Below are 16,191 nucleotides of genomic sequence, written 5' to 3'. Positions count from 1 at the left end.
CTAAAGGGGCACTGAAGAGGGGCAGGCTTTCCTCCCCATTTCCCCCAGTACACTGCACTAGCATCTTCGGGAAGCATCCTCCTGCATGCCAGTATAGGAGTATAGGAGCCCTTCAGGCAGATTCCTGTCCTATTCTGCAATGCACCTCTTCCCCTCTGACACCCACCCTGCCTTCCTACAGGGTTCAGTTTACAGGTTTCCCCTTTGTCTGTGGGCCTGGGCTGTGACCTCTCTGAGGATGCTAACAAGGTCTCAGGTGTGTGAGGGGCATCTTCACTCAGGAGAGACACAAAGACTATGCCTGCATCTCTGAATCCTGTATCCATCAGGGTTCTGGGTGTCTCTTAGTATCTATTTTCCACTTACTCTCATCACTTCCTATATAAAGCCAGGGTTTCTTTCAAGTATACCTACTCTGTTCAAAACGTCCACGGGGGCTGGGGAGATGGCTTCCTGGCTGAAGTGCTTGATGCACAAGCATGGATAATGGAGTTTGGAATCCCAGAGCCAGGCAACTTCTGGACGGGAATACGATTCTGCCTGTAGTTTTAAGCCTTGGAAGACAGAGAGAGGGGATTCACCAGAGTAAGCTAGCTAGCAGAAGTAGCCATATCAGTGAGCTCTGGGTTTGACTGAGAGATCTTGTCTTGAATAAGGTGGAGGAGCTATAGTATATGGGTCCCAACATGACCCTTCGGTCTCTGTATCCATGTACACACAGGTAGGTGGTACACAGCTACACAGTGTATACATGAATATACACATGCACAATACACACACATGCACACACACACGGAGAAAGAAAAGCAAGATTTATGCTCAGAAACCGATATTAAATAATCACAGTCATCATTTTGACCAACATGGGAAAAGAGGAATACAGCTAGCTTCACGGTCCCCTGCCTAAGTAATCCCCATACCACGTGTGGCAGGATCACATGGCCCTCACTCCCCGTGGCCAGCTCTATAGCATGGTTGTTTCTCAAATTTACAGTTTTGCTTCCCAAAGTTTTCAGGAATGGACAATCAAACGTGGTCTAGAAACATAAAACGGGAAATGCTACAAACACACAATTAGCAAGTTTCAAATGCCTTAACGTAGCAAATAGTTGTGATTGTTTTGTTTATCATTGTTATTAACTCCCTACTGTGCCTAACTTTAAAGTTAAACTTCTCATAGGCACGAATGTATAGGAAAAAGCACAGCATATACAGGGTTTGGTATTATCCATGGTCTCAGCTAAGGGGGATGGCCACTGAAGGGATGTGGGGAGGGTGTGGTGGGGGTCATGGAGGTTGACACAGGTGGGACCGTGTTTACCGTACATCCCATGCTGGCTCACCTGGATGGATCCCGAGTCATCCAGGGGAGCCTGGGCTTTAGAAGATGTTTTACTGGAGCAGCAAGGGCAGGGAGGAGAGGCCGGATCCACACGTGCCGGGTAGGAAAGAACAAAGTTAGGAAGCTAGTTGAAAAACACGGGTGCTTTCCAGTGTACACTGGGAAGTAATAAGACAAATAGCTCTAAAAGCCAGGACCAGGAAAAAAGGGTGGGGTGATGGGGGGGACTCTCTTGCCAGTATCTTTGGACAGTGAATAGAACAGCTGCAGAATAGAGGGAAAGGGGCCAGGGATGTGCAGAGAAAACCATGGGGAGAGGCTCATGGGAATGTTCCAAGCTGTATACAGCGGTGAGCTCTGGCCATCCTCTCGAAATATCAGGGCAGTGAGCTGTCTGATTTAGGGAGTGAGACAGAGAGTATGTTATTTTGGTCAGAACTTGGCTCAGAGGCCATGATCAGCTGTGCTTTGTAACAGTCATAATGGAGGCCTTGTGCAAGATCAGGCCCTACGCTGCAAGCCCGAGTGCCTACAGTGCTGACCCAGTTGCTTCAGGAAACACCAGGACTGCCGAAGACCCACCTGCCCGAAGTCTGACTTTGTTTTTCTCCTCTCTCTTGGGTTGGCTCCAAGAAGGTAGGATGGATTCTTGTAGAACATTCCTCAAGGAGATAGGAAACGGAGCTGAATGGTCATAGCAAATAATCAGACTGACTACTAAGGCATCAATATTACAAGAGCAAAACCAGGTCATTTTTTTTAAGTTGAAATAGGCAAGGCTGGGGTGACATTTCTGGCTGTGAGTGACAGCACTGCAGGGGAAGGGTGGGCTGCATGGCCTGGCTTTTTAGAGCATCCATGAGGTGACACAGGTAAGGGAGCTTATTGGTGATCTATTATCTGGCCTGACAGTTTTAGTTAATTTTTATGTTTCTCAAAAGAAAAAAGACATTAGAGGTGTGTTTTGGAGTCCTGGGAAGGGTAGAAGGATTGCTTCTCCTAGGAAAACAGGCAAGGAGATGTCCTAGCATATTTTATTGAGCTGTAGATGTAGAAGAAAAGGCGGAGCCTGTCCTAGGCCTTCATGAAACCCCAAGGCCAATGAGAATGAAGCAAAAATCAACTGAGTTGAAATATAAGAGACTTGGCAGCTCCAATGCTAAGAGGGGGCTAAGAGTGAAGCTGACCCCTACTTTACACAGCGTGGTCAGAGAGGGGGCTTCTCCGGGGATAAGAGATTTACACTGAGGTCTAAACAAAGGTAAAGGGAAGTTAGGGCCAGTAAAGTACTGAGGAATCATCCTGAGTTGGACCATTGTGGCTGAAGAGCAGAAAAGATGCTTCAAGATTGGGGTAGGAATGAATGGTGGTCATGATGGACTGGAACACGAGGACATCACTTCAATCAGAGAACGAGTTGTAGGGGGTAGGTACTTCAGATCTTAAGCTGAGAACACCTCAGACTACACAGGCCTGCAATCCAATGGTAAGTGTACTTACAGGAGAAGAGAAGGAAGAGAGACCACATTCAAGTGCAGATAGACTGTGGCATTTCTGCAAGCCAGGGAGGGCAAAGACCGCCAGAGCCCCTGGAAGCCAGAGCAAATACAGGAAACACATTCTCGTTCAGGCATTCAAGGAGAAATCAATCCCACGGGTTTCTGTGTTTTTAGAGAAATTATCAAGCCATTTGTTACTACCTACCTGTGTGACCTAGGACAAGTCATCTAATTGCCGTCTGACTCAGTTTTGGATCTGCCCAATGGGGGTGAGAAAGATGCCTTTCTCACAGAACCGCCTGGCTAAGAACCAACAGAGCCCACATAGTCCACGGTGCCATAGGGAATTGATACATGGTGTTGGTGGGGCCGGCTCTCCAAACTTGTTACCAACAGCTATAAATGAGGCAAAAGGATACCCATGGACACAGGGCTGTGCCCTTGAGCCAGGCAGTGATGGAGGGGACACGTATGAAGAAGGTAGAGGTGAGCATGGAGGAGAGAGTAGCTCACAAGGGGTCCAGTATGAAACGGGGGTAGGAAGAATCCTGGGAAGGTGGGCAGGACTCTGCCTGTCTTTGCTTGTTATTGTAAACCTATGCCCGGCATTCATTCTACTCAATGCTTCCTGAGAACAAAATCTGTCAGAAGAAACAAAGGCTTGGAAGGAACAAGAATGGTGGCCTTCTCTTTCTGCTACATTTTTACCACCAGTCTGTCCCACAGCCATCAGGCCAGCAGGGACTGGGCAAGAAGGAACACTACTGTCAAACACCAGTGTGTGAAGCCCCCACAGGCCTACAGCTGTTTGTGTGGATGTTCTGTCAATTCTCTCAGTCCTCAGTGATAAAACACAGGAGGCTGAGAGCTAAAATTCATGATGGCAGTAGGGTTGGGGGTGAGGGTCTGGGTACAAATACGGTGTGGCAAGAACTGGTTGAGAATAACGACAAATGAAAGAACAACTTATAAGCACTCTCTCTTCTGGGGCCTCTGGATCTAGAGGGATGGGACTAGATTGCTAACATACGAGGGCTCACGGCAGGGCAAGCCAGGAAGGGTACAGCAACACAGTTCTAGGAATTGGAAGCCTTAAGGAGACTAGCTTGTAAAGGGTCCCCTGGGGAGGACAGAGCAGCAAACGGGCAGGTCAAGGCGCAGTTAGGACACCTTGACAGTTGTGACAGCCTTGGTGAGAAGCCACAAAGCTCCAGAAAGTCCCCTCTGCAAGTTGTCTCCGGCAGGGGGATATTAGCCAATACCACTTATAAGACATAAGGACAACACTGGTCTCTTAAAAGTGTGTCTAATGCATTTTCCCCACACTGGGAACACTGTGTGATGTGAACAAGTACTGCTGTCGCCTAAATACAATCCAACTGCCTAGCATGTCAGGACACAGGGAATGTTGAACCGTTAGCAGCTCTGTGTGATGTTTCCTGAGCATGACCTGATAAGAACTGACATTTGTGATAAGCCAAAGGAGGCCAGTATCCAGCCAAGGGCCATGAGCTCTAATCACAAGCATAGCACCCTAGACAGCCTTCTGTACTTCTTAAAAGCCCCTCCCACCCTGTGGGTGGACAGGACAAGGTGGGTTCTTCATCCTGGTTCTTCTGCTCTCTCGATAAGGATCACTTATAAAATGCCAATGGCTTCATAGGCGTACTAACAATTTTATTTTATAATTTTTAGCAGTTGGGACACGTAGAAGCTGCCAGGTGCTGCAGTGTAAGGCATAGTACTGGACTGGGAGACTGCTCTGTGCCAGTTTTCACATTTGGCTCTTCTTTCTCTTACACGCCAGGGGAAGCCAAAGCCCAAGTTTCAGCAGAGTCTATCCTGAGGTCAAATGGCCAATGATCTTGATAGCTGGGGCCCAAGCCTCAGCTCTCTGAATCTAAACTCACACCTCTCCCTTGAGAGTCAAAGCTATTACTTTCAACTGAGCCATGTTAAAAAGTAATTATCTTGTTCCAGCACAGCCAAGGCTATACAGAGAAGCCCTGGCTCACTCCTCCCCCAGAAAACAACAGCAATAACAACCCCCAAACTTAACCTATCCTCCAATCATTTTTCACCACTCAGCCAAAGGTGTTTCATCATCTCTGCCTCCTTTCGTAAGAGGTCACCCAGGATTTCAGTTAAGAAGGTCATTCCTAACAGATTAAACCTACTGTGTGCCAGACATTCAGCTGTACCTTATTCTAAAAAAAAAAAAAAAGACATTTTGCATAATGCCAATTACTACAGCACTAACTGAAAATCACAAGGCTGCTGCCACCCACTAAACTATGGGTGTCAGCCCTCCTTATAAAGGATGTCCCTGGCACAGTGAACACTTCCAATTGCTGTGGCCCACCCCTGTGACTTAACTATACAGCCTGAGCATTGGGATTTTTTTTTTTTTTTTTTTTTTTTTTTTACAAAACAAGAGGTATCTGCAAATAAGTCATCAACCTGATTTCATTGTGGAAAATCATTCATGTTCAGACACAATTTATCACTTGCTCACCCTCTAAACAGATGGGGTCTGACTGAGGACATTCAAGAGAGAAAGCAGGTGGTGGCCAAAGGGACAGTTTACAATCAAGAAAGTTCAGAGAAGAAGAAAACCTACCAGGATGTAATGAGTATAATGGAGCATAGAATCTAGTCCCCAGTTTTCCAGATCAAATGTCCTGGGTGAATGGTAAGGGTCTTGGTGTATCATAGCCCATGAAAAGGAATTTAAAGAGAAAAGTGCATTAGTTTTCTCCCTGTCAAATAGTTCTAGAAAGAGAAATAGTGAGAATGATTTAGCTGACCAAACACTGAATCCATCCATAGGTAACTTCGGGACATATGCTCAACCTGCTACCAAATCTGCCAACAGCAAGTCTCTCAAGCTTCCTGAGAATGGCCCGCAACTAAGCAGAACATCACACAGGCAAGAGAGCCATCTTGGGGACACAGCTAAGTGAGGCACGATGGAGCCGGCTTGGCCTGGGACTCCACTGTGTCCCGTGCTCAGACAGCGCTCCAGCAAAGCTAAGGTGACACAGCACACTCAGGGCCCTTGAACTCAACCTTGGTCTATCCCGTTCCCCTTCGTAATACGGTTCTCAGCACGAGGGGCAGAGAGCCACAGAGTGGGGCGCCCCTTGCGGCGGGGTGAGGGGCAGAGGGCCACGGAGCGGGGCGCCCCTTGCGGCGGGGTGAGGGCGGGAACTTACGGGGGGTTATCACATTTCCTCTGCCGGAATCGCGCTCCTGTCCCGCACGTTCGGCTGCACATGCTCCAGGTCCCCCACGGACTCCAGTCCCCGTCCACGTGTTCTGGGATGGGTGTCTTGCTCACGCACTCCCCAGCCCGGCACCACTGAAACACAGGGAAGGGCCACACTCAGCAAAGCCACCGGCTCCCCAAAGGACTTAGTCCAGTTTGAAATTTCCAGCGAAGTTGAGTCTTTCAGGCCGTGTGTGGTTGCTGACTCTTGCTCAGCCTGGTGTGTAATCTCCCCGGAGTTTAGAGCTTGCCACAAACTTACACGGGGACTGTGCTCCACAGAGAATTTCTAAGTTCTCCAGAAGAGGATTGATCCACGTGGCAGGAGACTGGAACTAAGGGTGTGCAAACTCCAAAGAATGCGTGTGCAGCTCTCTCCAGAAGGCAGTGATTTCAGCGGACGGGGCCAGAACTTCAAGGTTGGGTTTAGTACTTAGAAATGACAGGCAAAAGTCAGGTGTGGTGGTCAATGCTTCTCAACCCAGCATGTGGGAGACTGAGACGGGACGGGTATCACAAATGTGAGGCTAGCCTGGGCTAGGCAGATGGAGGAGGGGAGGGGTTAGCTGTGGGTAGGTGCACATCAGTTCTTTCTGAGGATAAAAGGAAGCCAGTCTCTACAACAGATTTCCTAGAATGTAGTGTGACTCAGTTCTCTGCAAGCACAGGGCATAACAAAAAGCATCACTTCCTGCTTTAACTCTTTTTAAGGCTTCCAGTAAGTCAGTCATGGTGGTAAAAGGCCTGAAAGCCCCAGCATGTGTGAGGTGAAGGCCTTGAAGCATCATAAATTCAAGGCCAGCCTGGGCTATACAGCAAGTCCCAGGGTAGCCTGGGATGTATACAGAGATTTTAGCTCAAGAGGGACCAAAAAGAAGATCAGGAGAAAGAAGACTGGAAGATGAGGATAAGGGGAGGAGGAGGGCAGAAGGAAGGGGTGAGGGAGAATGGAGAGGGGACAGAGAGAAGGGGAAGAGGGAGAAGAATGAAGAACGGGAGAAGGTTAGGAGGAGGGAAAGGCGGGGGAGCGGAGGAAGCAGCAAACAAGCTAAGGAAGGCTTGCAAGGAAGATTAGGAGGAAGTTGTGGAGCTGCGGAGGCTGCCGACTTCTCTCACCCTTGGAGTCTCACCCTTTCATAAGGAGCGTGATGCCGTCTAAAATCTAGCCATGATGTTTCTCATCAACAGATGGCAAATGAACTCGCTTTCCAGCTAACATCCACTCATTTAAAACCTCCCCCTTTAAGGAGATTCCCTTGTGTAACCAAAGGAGTTCATTTTTAGCAGAGCACATCAAGGAAACGATTGATTCCCGTGGCTTTTGTAAGAAACAAGGAGTGATACGGAGACACATGCGTGCAGCGGGCTCGGTGAGAATCCCGAAGCTGGGCGTCCGGGAGCCGTGGGGCTGCCTGGGGGTGGGGCCGGAAGCTGGGTGTTACCTTGTCTGCTCCACACTCGGTGCCGTCCAGGGGAGGGTCCAGTTTGGTCTTGCAGGACGTGTCTCCCTCTACCAGGCACCACAGCCCAGCACACATCAGATGCTGTAGGACAAGAGAAGCAGCCATGAGTGCCCCCAGAACGCCCCCAGAGGCGGGTCACGGCCATGGAGAAATCACCACTCAGATTTGGGATTCGAAACCCACGGGGTTTAGAAAGGAGAGTTACGAGTCTGGAAATCTAAAATGCCAACCGGCTTGTTCAGCGCGATGGAATTCGTGCATTAATCCTAGGAAGGCTCGTCTCACGGGGGACTGCGTTTGGGAGCTCCGAACTCGGGAATTCTTGGGGCTGCCACCCAGGAATGGTCAGTAAATAGCTCCCTTCCATCTAGTGCACCGGGTAAAGCGGACACCCGTGGGCTGACAGCGAATACAAGGAACGGCCCTAGCCCAATTTTACCAGGGGCATCTCCTTGGCCAGTGTCCCAGGCGAGTGTGCAGGACCGTGAGTGAGGTGGGGAATTAAAGCAGCTATCATGGGGGCCGCATATAAGAGGCCAGAGGCGGCCTTCTCCACTCCCTGCCTGGCTTCTACCTCTGCTGAGCTTGGCATAAATTATTACAGTATTTTACCTAGAAAAACTTGGAATGTCTACAGAGAATTAAAGCAATTCCACTAAAACAGAAATAGGCATCTAAACGGACGGACTCCCAGCTGTATTAAGACATTTGGACATTGACAAAGTGTTCAGAATGAGACAAATTATCAAAATTACCAAGGCAGGCATGGCTGTTCTTCCCCTGAGAGGACTTGTGAGCAGACAGGACCATCAACCATAAGAGATGGGGTCTGGCTGACCCTCTTCCACTGGGAGGAGGATTCTGGGCTACGGTCTACGCATTTTGTTTAGGTCCTACTCTGTTGCCCAAGGCTGTTGATGAGTCACGCCCATCAGTGCACCTTTCTGCACGTCTCTCCCTGTAGATGGCCCCTCACAGTATTTCCTGGGATTGCTTCCCACATAAACTGCTTGCACCCAAATCCTCACCATGATCATGGCCTGAAAATTGGAAACAGATGTTCCCAACAGCCCTTTTAAAGACACAGTGCTTCCAGGATGCCAAACCCAATTCCGGCTAAGAAGCTTGAGCTGGAATAGGAAGGTCTTACCCTCCACCGTGCGGCCAGTGCATAGCTGGTCCCTTCAGGCGACCTGAGGAACTCCCCCAACCCCCGCCCCCAGCAGCATGGCACGGTGAGGTTTGCAAACAGTGTGCTGTGCTCAGTTTAGAAGTCTGCTGTTCCAAGCAGTCTCAAACATCTGCACCGAACAGATGTGCAACTGTGCTTGCTGTCTGAAGTCAAGAAATGTGTGGAGACTGGAGACAAAAATAAAGTAGAAATGAAGGAAAACAGTGGTGGTGGTGGAGGGGGTGCTCTCACAACAAGCGAAGGGACGCTCACAGCTCCTTCTCGCTTTTCAAGCACGTGGGAGCCGGTCTGAGCCTTCAAGGGAGGCAGCGCCGCCGGAGCCGAATGCTGCGCATGTGTGTCTAGAAAAGTCTACGTGTTCCCGTGACTGTTTACCTCTCCATGGAACGGTAAAAAGATGAGAACCCTCTCGCAGTGCAGCTGCTCCCATAAAGATGACTGCACCTCATTAAACGGTTGAGTCCTTGCACTTTCACCTAGAGTCCTTCCAGGGTGTTGCAGCGATGTTCAGACACATGGTCACGAGGCGAGGCAGACCCAGGAGCGCAATTAGGGGGCAGGAGGGCTTGGGATTAGGAGAAATAATGGCCACATTAGGAGAGAGAGGAAGGAGCTGAGGTGAACTGTTTATTGTGCATTTTATGGACGGGGCTTTCTCGTGAAACTTCCCTAATTATCAAAGTCAAAGAGTGGGAGGTTAGACGGAGCTTTCTTAAACAGGGCGCAAAAGTACCGACAATGAAGGAGAAAACAAAATAGAACAAATGAATTATGCTCCATTAGACAATGGAGAGCATTTGTCTATTAAAAGGCAAGTATTTGAACACAGGGAACTTCCCAGAGACTCATACTCCAACCAAGGACTATTTGTGGAGATGACCTGGAACCCCTGCACAGGTGTAGCCCATGGCAGTTCAGTGTCCAAGTGGGTTCCATAGTAATGGGAAGAGGGACTGCCTCTGACATAATCTGATTGGCCTGCTCGTTGATCACTTCCCCCTGAGGGGGGAGCAGCCTTACCAGGCCACAGTAGAGGACAATGCAGCCACTTTTGATGAGAACTGATAGACTAAGATCAGAAAGAAGGAGAGGAGGACCTCCCCTATCAGTGGACTTGGGGAGTGGCATGCATGCAGAAAGGGGAGGGAGGGTGGGATCGGCAGGGGAGGAGGGAGGGGCTCATGGGGGGATACAAAATGAATAAAGTGTAATTAATAAAAAAAAAATAAAAGATTTAAAAAAAAAAGAATATCAGAGAAGGTGTTTGCAATAGACGGGGAAGGTATTTCTAGTGCATAGAACCAACAAAGTATATCTAGCACTTTTTCTTAAAGAAAATAACAAGCCCAAACTATTACAGATCAAATAAGAAAAAAGGCCTAGTGAAAAAATGGTCAGAAGACTTGAGTATTTCATAAGATAATATTTAAATGGCAATTAAGCATATGAAGATCTGGCCAAACCTCTTCAGCCATCAGGCAAAGGCAAATTAAGACTATCTTTAGATACCTGTACATACACTGAAAAAGATGGAGAATTTCAAGTCTTGACAAGGACATAAGCCAACAGGAACTGTTGTGTACTGATGTTAACATTTGGACTTGTTCAACAACTTACTGTCATATCTCTAATTCCACGCTCCTCCCCCCAAAGAATATACTGGAAAGAAATCTGAATATACGGCCTATGAAGATGGCAGGAAGCGTTCATTTTCAGTATGAGCTGTGTTATTACAAAAGTAGAAACAAGCCAAATGCATTCTGGATGGGGCTGGATACCTCGGAGAAGCTCTTTGTCATGGCTCTACTGAGGTGGGGACAGTGGATGAAGTCACTGTTTTCCATGTTCATCTTTGCAGATGACCATGTCCACCATTTTCCCTTGCCTCTGACTCACTTTTAATCCACAGGATGCAGCACATAATGGCAGGGATGTGACTTCATGATTAGCTCATAAACACTATGATGATCTCTGTCCTCCTAAAAGGCTCTCTGGATTGCTTTCTTGGCTTGCCTTCTTTGGTCAAATTAGCTGCCATGTTGGAAAAGGCCATGTTACGAACTAGAAAGCATGCCACTTCAGCCTTTGCTCCAACAACCTACAAGGACTTATTTCCAACAACTCCAGAGTGAGCCAGTGAGCCTGGCAACAAGCACTTCCCCAGCTGAGCTTCAAGTGAGCCTGCAGACCTCTGCCCTCACTGTAACCTCACTGTAAGACAGAGCTTAGGACCAGACATAGCAACAAGTGAGCTACTCTTTCTACCGAGATAAACTCTTCATATTAAATCACAGCCAAGGCTCTATGATATGCTGTGTAACAAGCACTTAATGTGATTTAGAGGCCAAAAGAAAAGCAAAGGAAGACAGCAATTCTAATGTCAGTCAAACTTGAACCCAGAACCTGAAGCTGAAATGATATAAAGAAATATGATCCTCAATGGTCATCTAGTATCTATGCCCCAAATAGTACAGAGTATTAAATCCTATAAACAACAACAAAAAAAGTTAGTATAATACTTTAACGGAGCTTTCTCAGTCCATGACAAAGCAAACAGTTGTGTAATGATGAAAGAGATGTAAATAACATAACAGAATAGAATTGATACAGGCCCAGTTCTTAAAACAAATATGTGAAGACACATCTTCAATGGTCATGGAATAGTCATAAAAAGTAGCTCCCAAAAGGTTCAAGGTCATCCTTGGCTACAAAGTGAGTTCAAGGACAGCCTAGGCCACTTAATCAGACCGTCTTGGTCTTGTAAAGTACAAAGGGACCTGTGGATAGAGCACTGGCTTGCTTCAGTGGTCAGTACTGTGAATGTGAACGCCACCACCAAGATCAAGACAGAATGAGGCAGAGGAACCCCTGAAAGCCTTCAGAGCCGGTTCTCTATAGACAAGTGAACCAGAGACTCCATTTACTGAATTCTTCAAGAAAAGGGGGGGAAACATGCAAACAATATGGAAGGGAATAACTAAAATGCAGAGCAGAGACAACCTGTCTCATTTAGTGTACAAAAGCCATGGTTTTCCTGTGAACGTCTAAAATAGCAGCTGTGTTGTTTGACAGTGGAGGGTGGCTCGGTGGGTAAAGTGCTAACTGTGCAAACCGGAAGACCAGATTCTTGATCCCCAGAACCCACAGGTGACACAGTGTCAGCACTGGGGAGGCAGAGCTGGGAGGATTCCTGGGCTCGCTGGCCTGCGAGTCAAGATGAATCAATGAAAACTGGGTTCAGTGAGAGACCTTGTCTCAAAAGATAAGATAAAGCCAGGCATGTTGTCTTACACCTTTAATCTCAGTGCTCAGGAGGTAGAGGCTAAAGGATCTCTCTGAATTTAGCCTCGTCTACATAGCACGTCTAGGCCAGCCAAGACGAGACACTGAGATCCTGTCTCAAACAACAACAACAGTAATAATAATGTGACTGAGGCTGAACCTGACATTAACCTCTGACCTCACCCATATGCACACACATAGCAATAGCTAAGGCTGATTTTCAGTTTATCAGGACATGCCTATGAGAGATTATCTAGACTATGTATAGATTCCTTCATACTTGGGAGAAATTATCACACTTGTGATGAGTTTAAGTGGGCAGCGCCCTTTCTGGGTTTGAGTATTGGACTACATGAAAGATCTCTGTCTGTCTGTCTGTCTGTCTGTCTTTCTGTCTCTCTTTCCATGAGTGATGCAGGAGACCTAGAAAGACATCATGGGGTACTGTGTTTCTCACAGGGACTTTTTTATTTAACTCCCAAGGAGCAGCTAACATCAGCATCCTTAAAGTAGTTAAGTATATGAGAAGGGAAGATATTTCCTTTTTGACAACAAGCAGAATAAGCATAAAGCAAAATTCATACTAACCTTATTTGTGAATAATTGTTGCAGAGACTCAAAATACAAATTACTAGCACATTTGAAGGAAATACACCAAGAGCAGGTAAAATATACTCCAGAATTCAGAGCTAAGTGGTAGAGTATATGTTAACAAAATTCACCATATTACTAACCCAAAGGTGAGATGCTAGAAAGATTCTCAGAGGGTAGGAACCCTGGCTGCCTTTGGAGAGGACCTGGGTTTGGTTCTCAGCGCTCACATGACAGTTCACTCTAGCCTGTAACTCTACGGGATCTGGTCTCCATGGGTACCAGGCATGAATATGGCGCATGTGACAGGCATGCAGGCAAAACACTCGTGCACATAAAACGGTGTTTTAAAAAATAAGAAGATATTTGTGCTCCTTATGGATGATGAAAAGACATTTAATAAAATTCAATTGGGATTCTTATTAAATGCTTAATAAGATTTAAACAGATGCATACTTTTTAAACTTGATAAATACCCATCTCATGTGGGAACACTAGAAGCATTTGCCTCGAAGTCAAGAAGGGTAGCCAATTGTTATTTTAGATCACACAGGAAATTAATGGGTGGTCAAAGAGAATCATGTAACTAGAAAATGAAACTATTCAACCAGATTATGTACAGTATTCAGGCAGTTCATCTAGCAAGATGGCTGTGCACCTTTATAATATAAGATATAACTAATTTGGTAATATAATGGAAAAAGACCTCATTTTAAAAGAAACAGAAGTATTTTGTAGAAGTAAATGTAAGAAGAAATATGTATGATTTATACAGAGACAAATTAAAAGTTTTCCCAGGGGTGGGTTGGAAAGACATCTTGAAATCATGTAAAAGAACATGATGTTACTGTAGGATGATTTTGGAGTTATGTACAAGAACATACTTTCATCTAAGTCAATTTACAAAAGAATGCATTTGAATTTAACATAATCATACAATTTTGAACTAACTGAGAATATTCTGAAGACCACATGGGAAAACAAACAAGGAATAACTCACCAGCAAAGCTGTAGAAAAGCACATGTTCCGCGTATTAAAATATTTTACAAAGCTACAGTCATGTAAACATTAAGTACATGATGTCATTAGAGGGACAGATTGGGAAATCCAGAAATAAAGAGTAAGACACGGGGTCTGGAGAGACAGCTCAGTGGTCAAGGGCACTTCCTGTTCTTGCACAGGTTCGATTCCCAGCCCCCACAATGGGTTACGCCATTTCCAGGCATTTCACACTCTCTTTTGGCTTCCTCAGGCACCTGCACTCATGTGCGCGCACACACACACTCGGGCACATGCACATTAACTATGTTCTGTTAAGAAATGTAACAGAAAGTAAATTCATAAAAGTAAAAGAAGGAGCCACGGGAATAAATTTATTTACAGTTTAGGAGTGAAAAGACCATTTTGGGAATGGAACAGATTCCATGATTTTTAGAATTAAAAAAAGATATTTTTATTCATACACATAGGCAAAGGACAGTTAAAAAATTACTTAGCTGAAAAAAAGAAAAGGCTAAAGGACTTTTATCACAGTTAAAGGTACATTTTCTGTCACTGGTAAAATTTCTAAAAGCCATTAAAAAAAAAACAAACAAACAGTGAAACAATGTAACAAAATTAAACAAACAAAACAGTCCACACAGTTCTTCAATATGTGGATAAATACTCAAGCTCAGTGTTATAAGAAATTAAGTTTCACCTGCAATGGACTCATTTTCAAAATACTCAAGATGGGCAAAGATAAGAAAGATAGCGTGATGGCCTAGAAAGATGGCTCAGTGGTTAAGAGCACTGGCTTTTCTTTCAGAGAACCCAGGTTTAATTCCCAGAACCCACATCTCTCTGTAGCTCCAGTTCCAAGGAATCCAGCACCCTCAGACAGAACACCAATGCATGTGAAATATGAACAAACAAACAAACGATATATTAAAAAAACAACAACAAGGTGAAGGAAAGGTGCATGGTGGGAGGTACTCTCCCACACTGCTTACGAAAGTGTGAAGATGTAAGCCTCTTTGGAAATGAGCTGTGCATGATCTATAGCTGGTCTGTGCTCTTGGTGTTACATAAAATTCAAAGGTAGGCAAAAACAGCCCGAGAGGCCAGTGTACAACTGTGGTTACAATGGTGGTCACTCTCGGGGGGGAGGGGGGGCGTGAACAGAAACAAGCAACAAGTCATTCCGGATGACCCAGCATGCCTTGCTTCCTGATTTGCTGGCCATACATGGACACGTAGAGAAAAAAAAAACAAAACAAAACCATGTAACTGCACTTAGGATCTATGTACATTTCTGTGTGTCTCCTGTTGTATTCTAGGTAAATAAAACTACAGAATTTCTGTGTGTGCAAAATAATCTTTAACCCCCTTCTAGGTATTTATCTTGTGGCTCTATGGTTCTCAGTCAGGGGCAGTTGAGCTTTCTTAGGGGCATTTGGTGGTATCTGCAGACCCAGATTTTAGTTGTCACAACTCAGTCAGGAGTGGTCTGCTCTCCTCCCGCATGGCGATTATATGCCAAGGATTCTGCTATACCCCTAGCGTGTGCAAACTGTCCCCCAACAACAAAGGATTACTAGCTCGACGTGTCAATAGTGCCTAGGCTGAGCATCCCTGCTACAGACAAACTCAATCCTGATGCAAAAGGGCAATCTGTGAGCTACAGTGAAAAGCCCTGTGAGACAGCACCTCATCTAGGGGCTGAACCTGGACAACAGTGCCACCATTGGCCACATTATACCCCTACCTTGGGTTATCCTTGCAATGATGAATAATTTCATTCTAATGAAGACGCACGAGAGGCCCCATTCATAAAATAACTGGCCAGCATTCTGCGAAAGCGTGGAAATGGTGAGCAATAGGGAGAGATGGAGGAGCTACCAAGGATGGGAGATGATGAGGGAGACAGAAGAGTAAATGCAAATCACGATCCTGGCTGGGACTGCGGTTTGGAGAAAAGGCAGTGAGTAGGGAAATGGGCAGGATCCCAGTGTCCCTTAGACTGTAACAAAATAATTTCCTGTTTTTAATAAAAATATACTTTTTAAGTGTTAGGGGTCAAACACAGGGGCTTGAGGATTCTCCCATTCAACTGTTCCCAGCCCTTTCAGTTTCTAATTTTTATGAAAATTGTATATGTTTATGGAGGGCTGTGTGTTGGTGTCAAACATCTATCCTTTGTGTAATGTTCAAACCAGGTTAAATTTTAATGGAAATTGCATTGAATCTGTAGATTGCTTTTGGCAGGATGGCCATTTTCACTATGTTAATCCCACCAATCCATGAGCATGGGAGATCTTTCCATCTTCTAATATCTTCTTCAATTTCATTTTTCAAAGACTTGAAGTTCTTGTCACACAGGTCTCTCACTTGCTTGGTTAAAGCTACACTAAGGTATTTTATATTACTTGTGGCTATTGTGAAGGGTGTTGTTTCCTTCATTTCTTTCTCGGCCCATTTACTGCTTGTATACAGGAGGGCTACTGATTTTTTAACTTAATTTTGTATCCAGCCACTTACTTTGCTGAAGATGCTTTATCAGCTGTAGTTGATC

General features: G+C 45.7%; 1 protein-coding gene across 1 annotated transcript in view; it reads right to left on the bottom strand.

Moving 5' to 3' along the window:
• Positions 1-16,191, bottom strand: part of Adamts17 (ADAM metallopeptidase with thrombospondin type 1 motif 17) — a 298,959-nt gene that overhangs the window by 107,683 nt on the left and 175,085 nt on the right. Inside the window, exons 11-12 of the mRNA XM_055623484.1 lie at positions 7,552-7,653; positions 6,057-6,202 (exon numbers count right to left, since the gene is read on the bottom strand). Coding sequence (XP_055479459.1) covers positions 6,057-6,202; positions 7,552-7,653 — 248 coding nt within the window. The remainder of the gene's footprint in view (positions 1-6,056; positions 6,203-7,551; positions 7,654-16,191) is intronic.

Source organism: Psammomys obesus, unplaced genomic scaffold (genome assembly GCF_907164565.1).
Source record: "Psammomys obesus unplaced genomic scaffold, mPsaObe1.curated_primary_1811, whole genome shotgun sequence".
Lineage (NCBI taxonomy): Eukaryota > Metazoa > Chordata > Mammalia > Rodentia > Muridae > Psammomys > Psammomys obesus.
The sequence above is the reverse complement of the archived record's forward strand: the minus strand, read 5'-3'. Positions and strand labels throughout refer to the sequence as shown.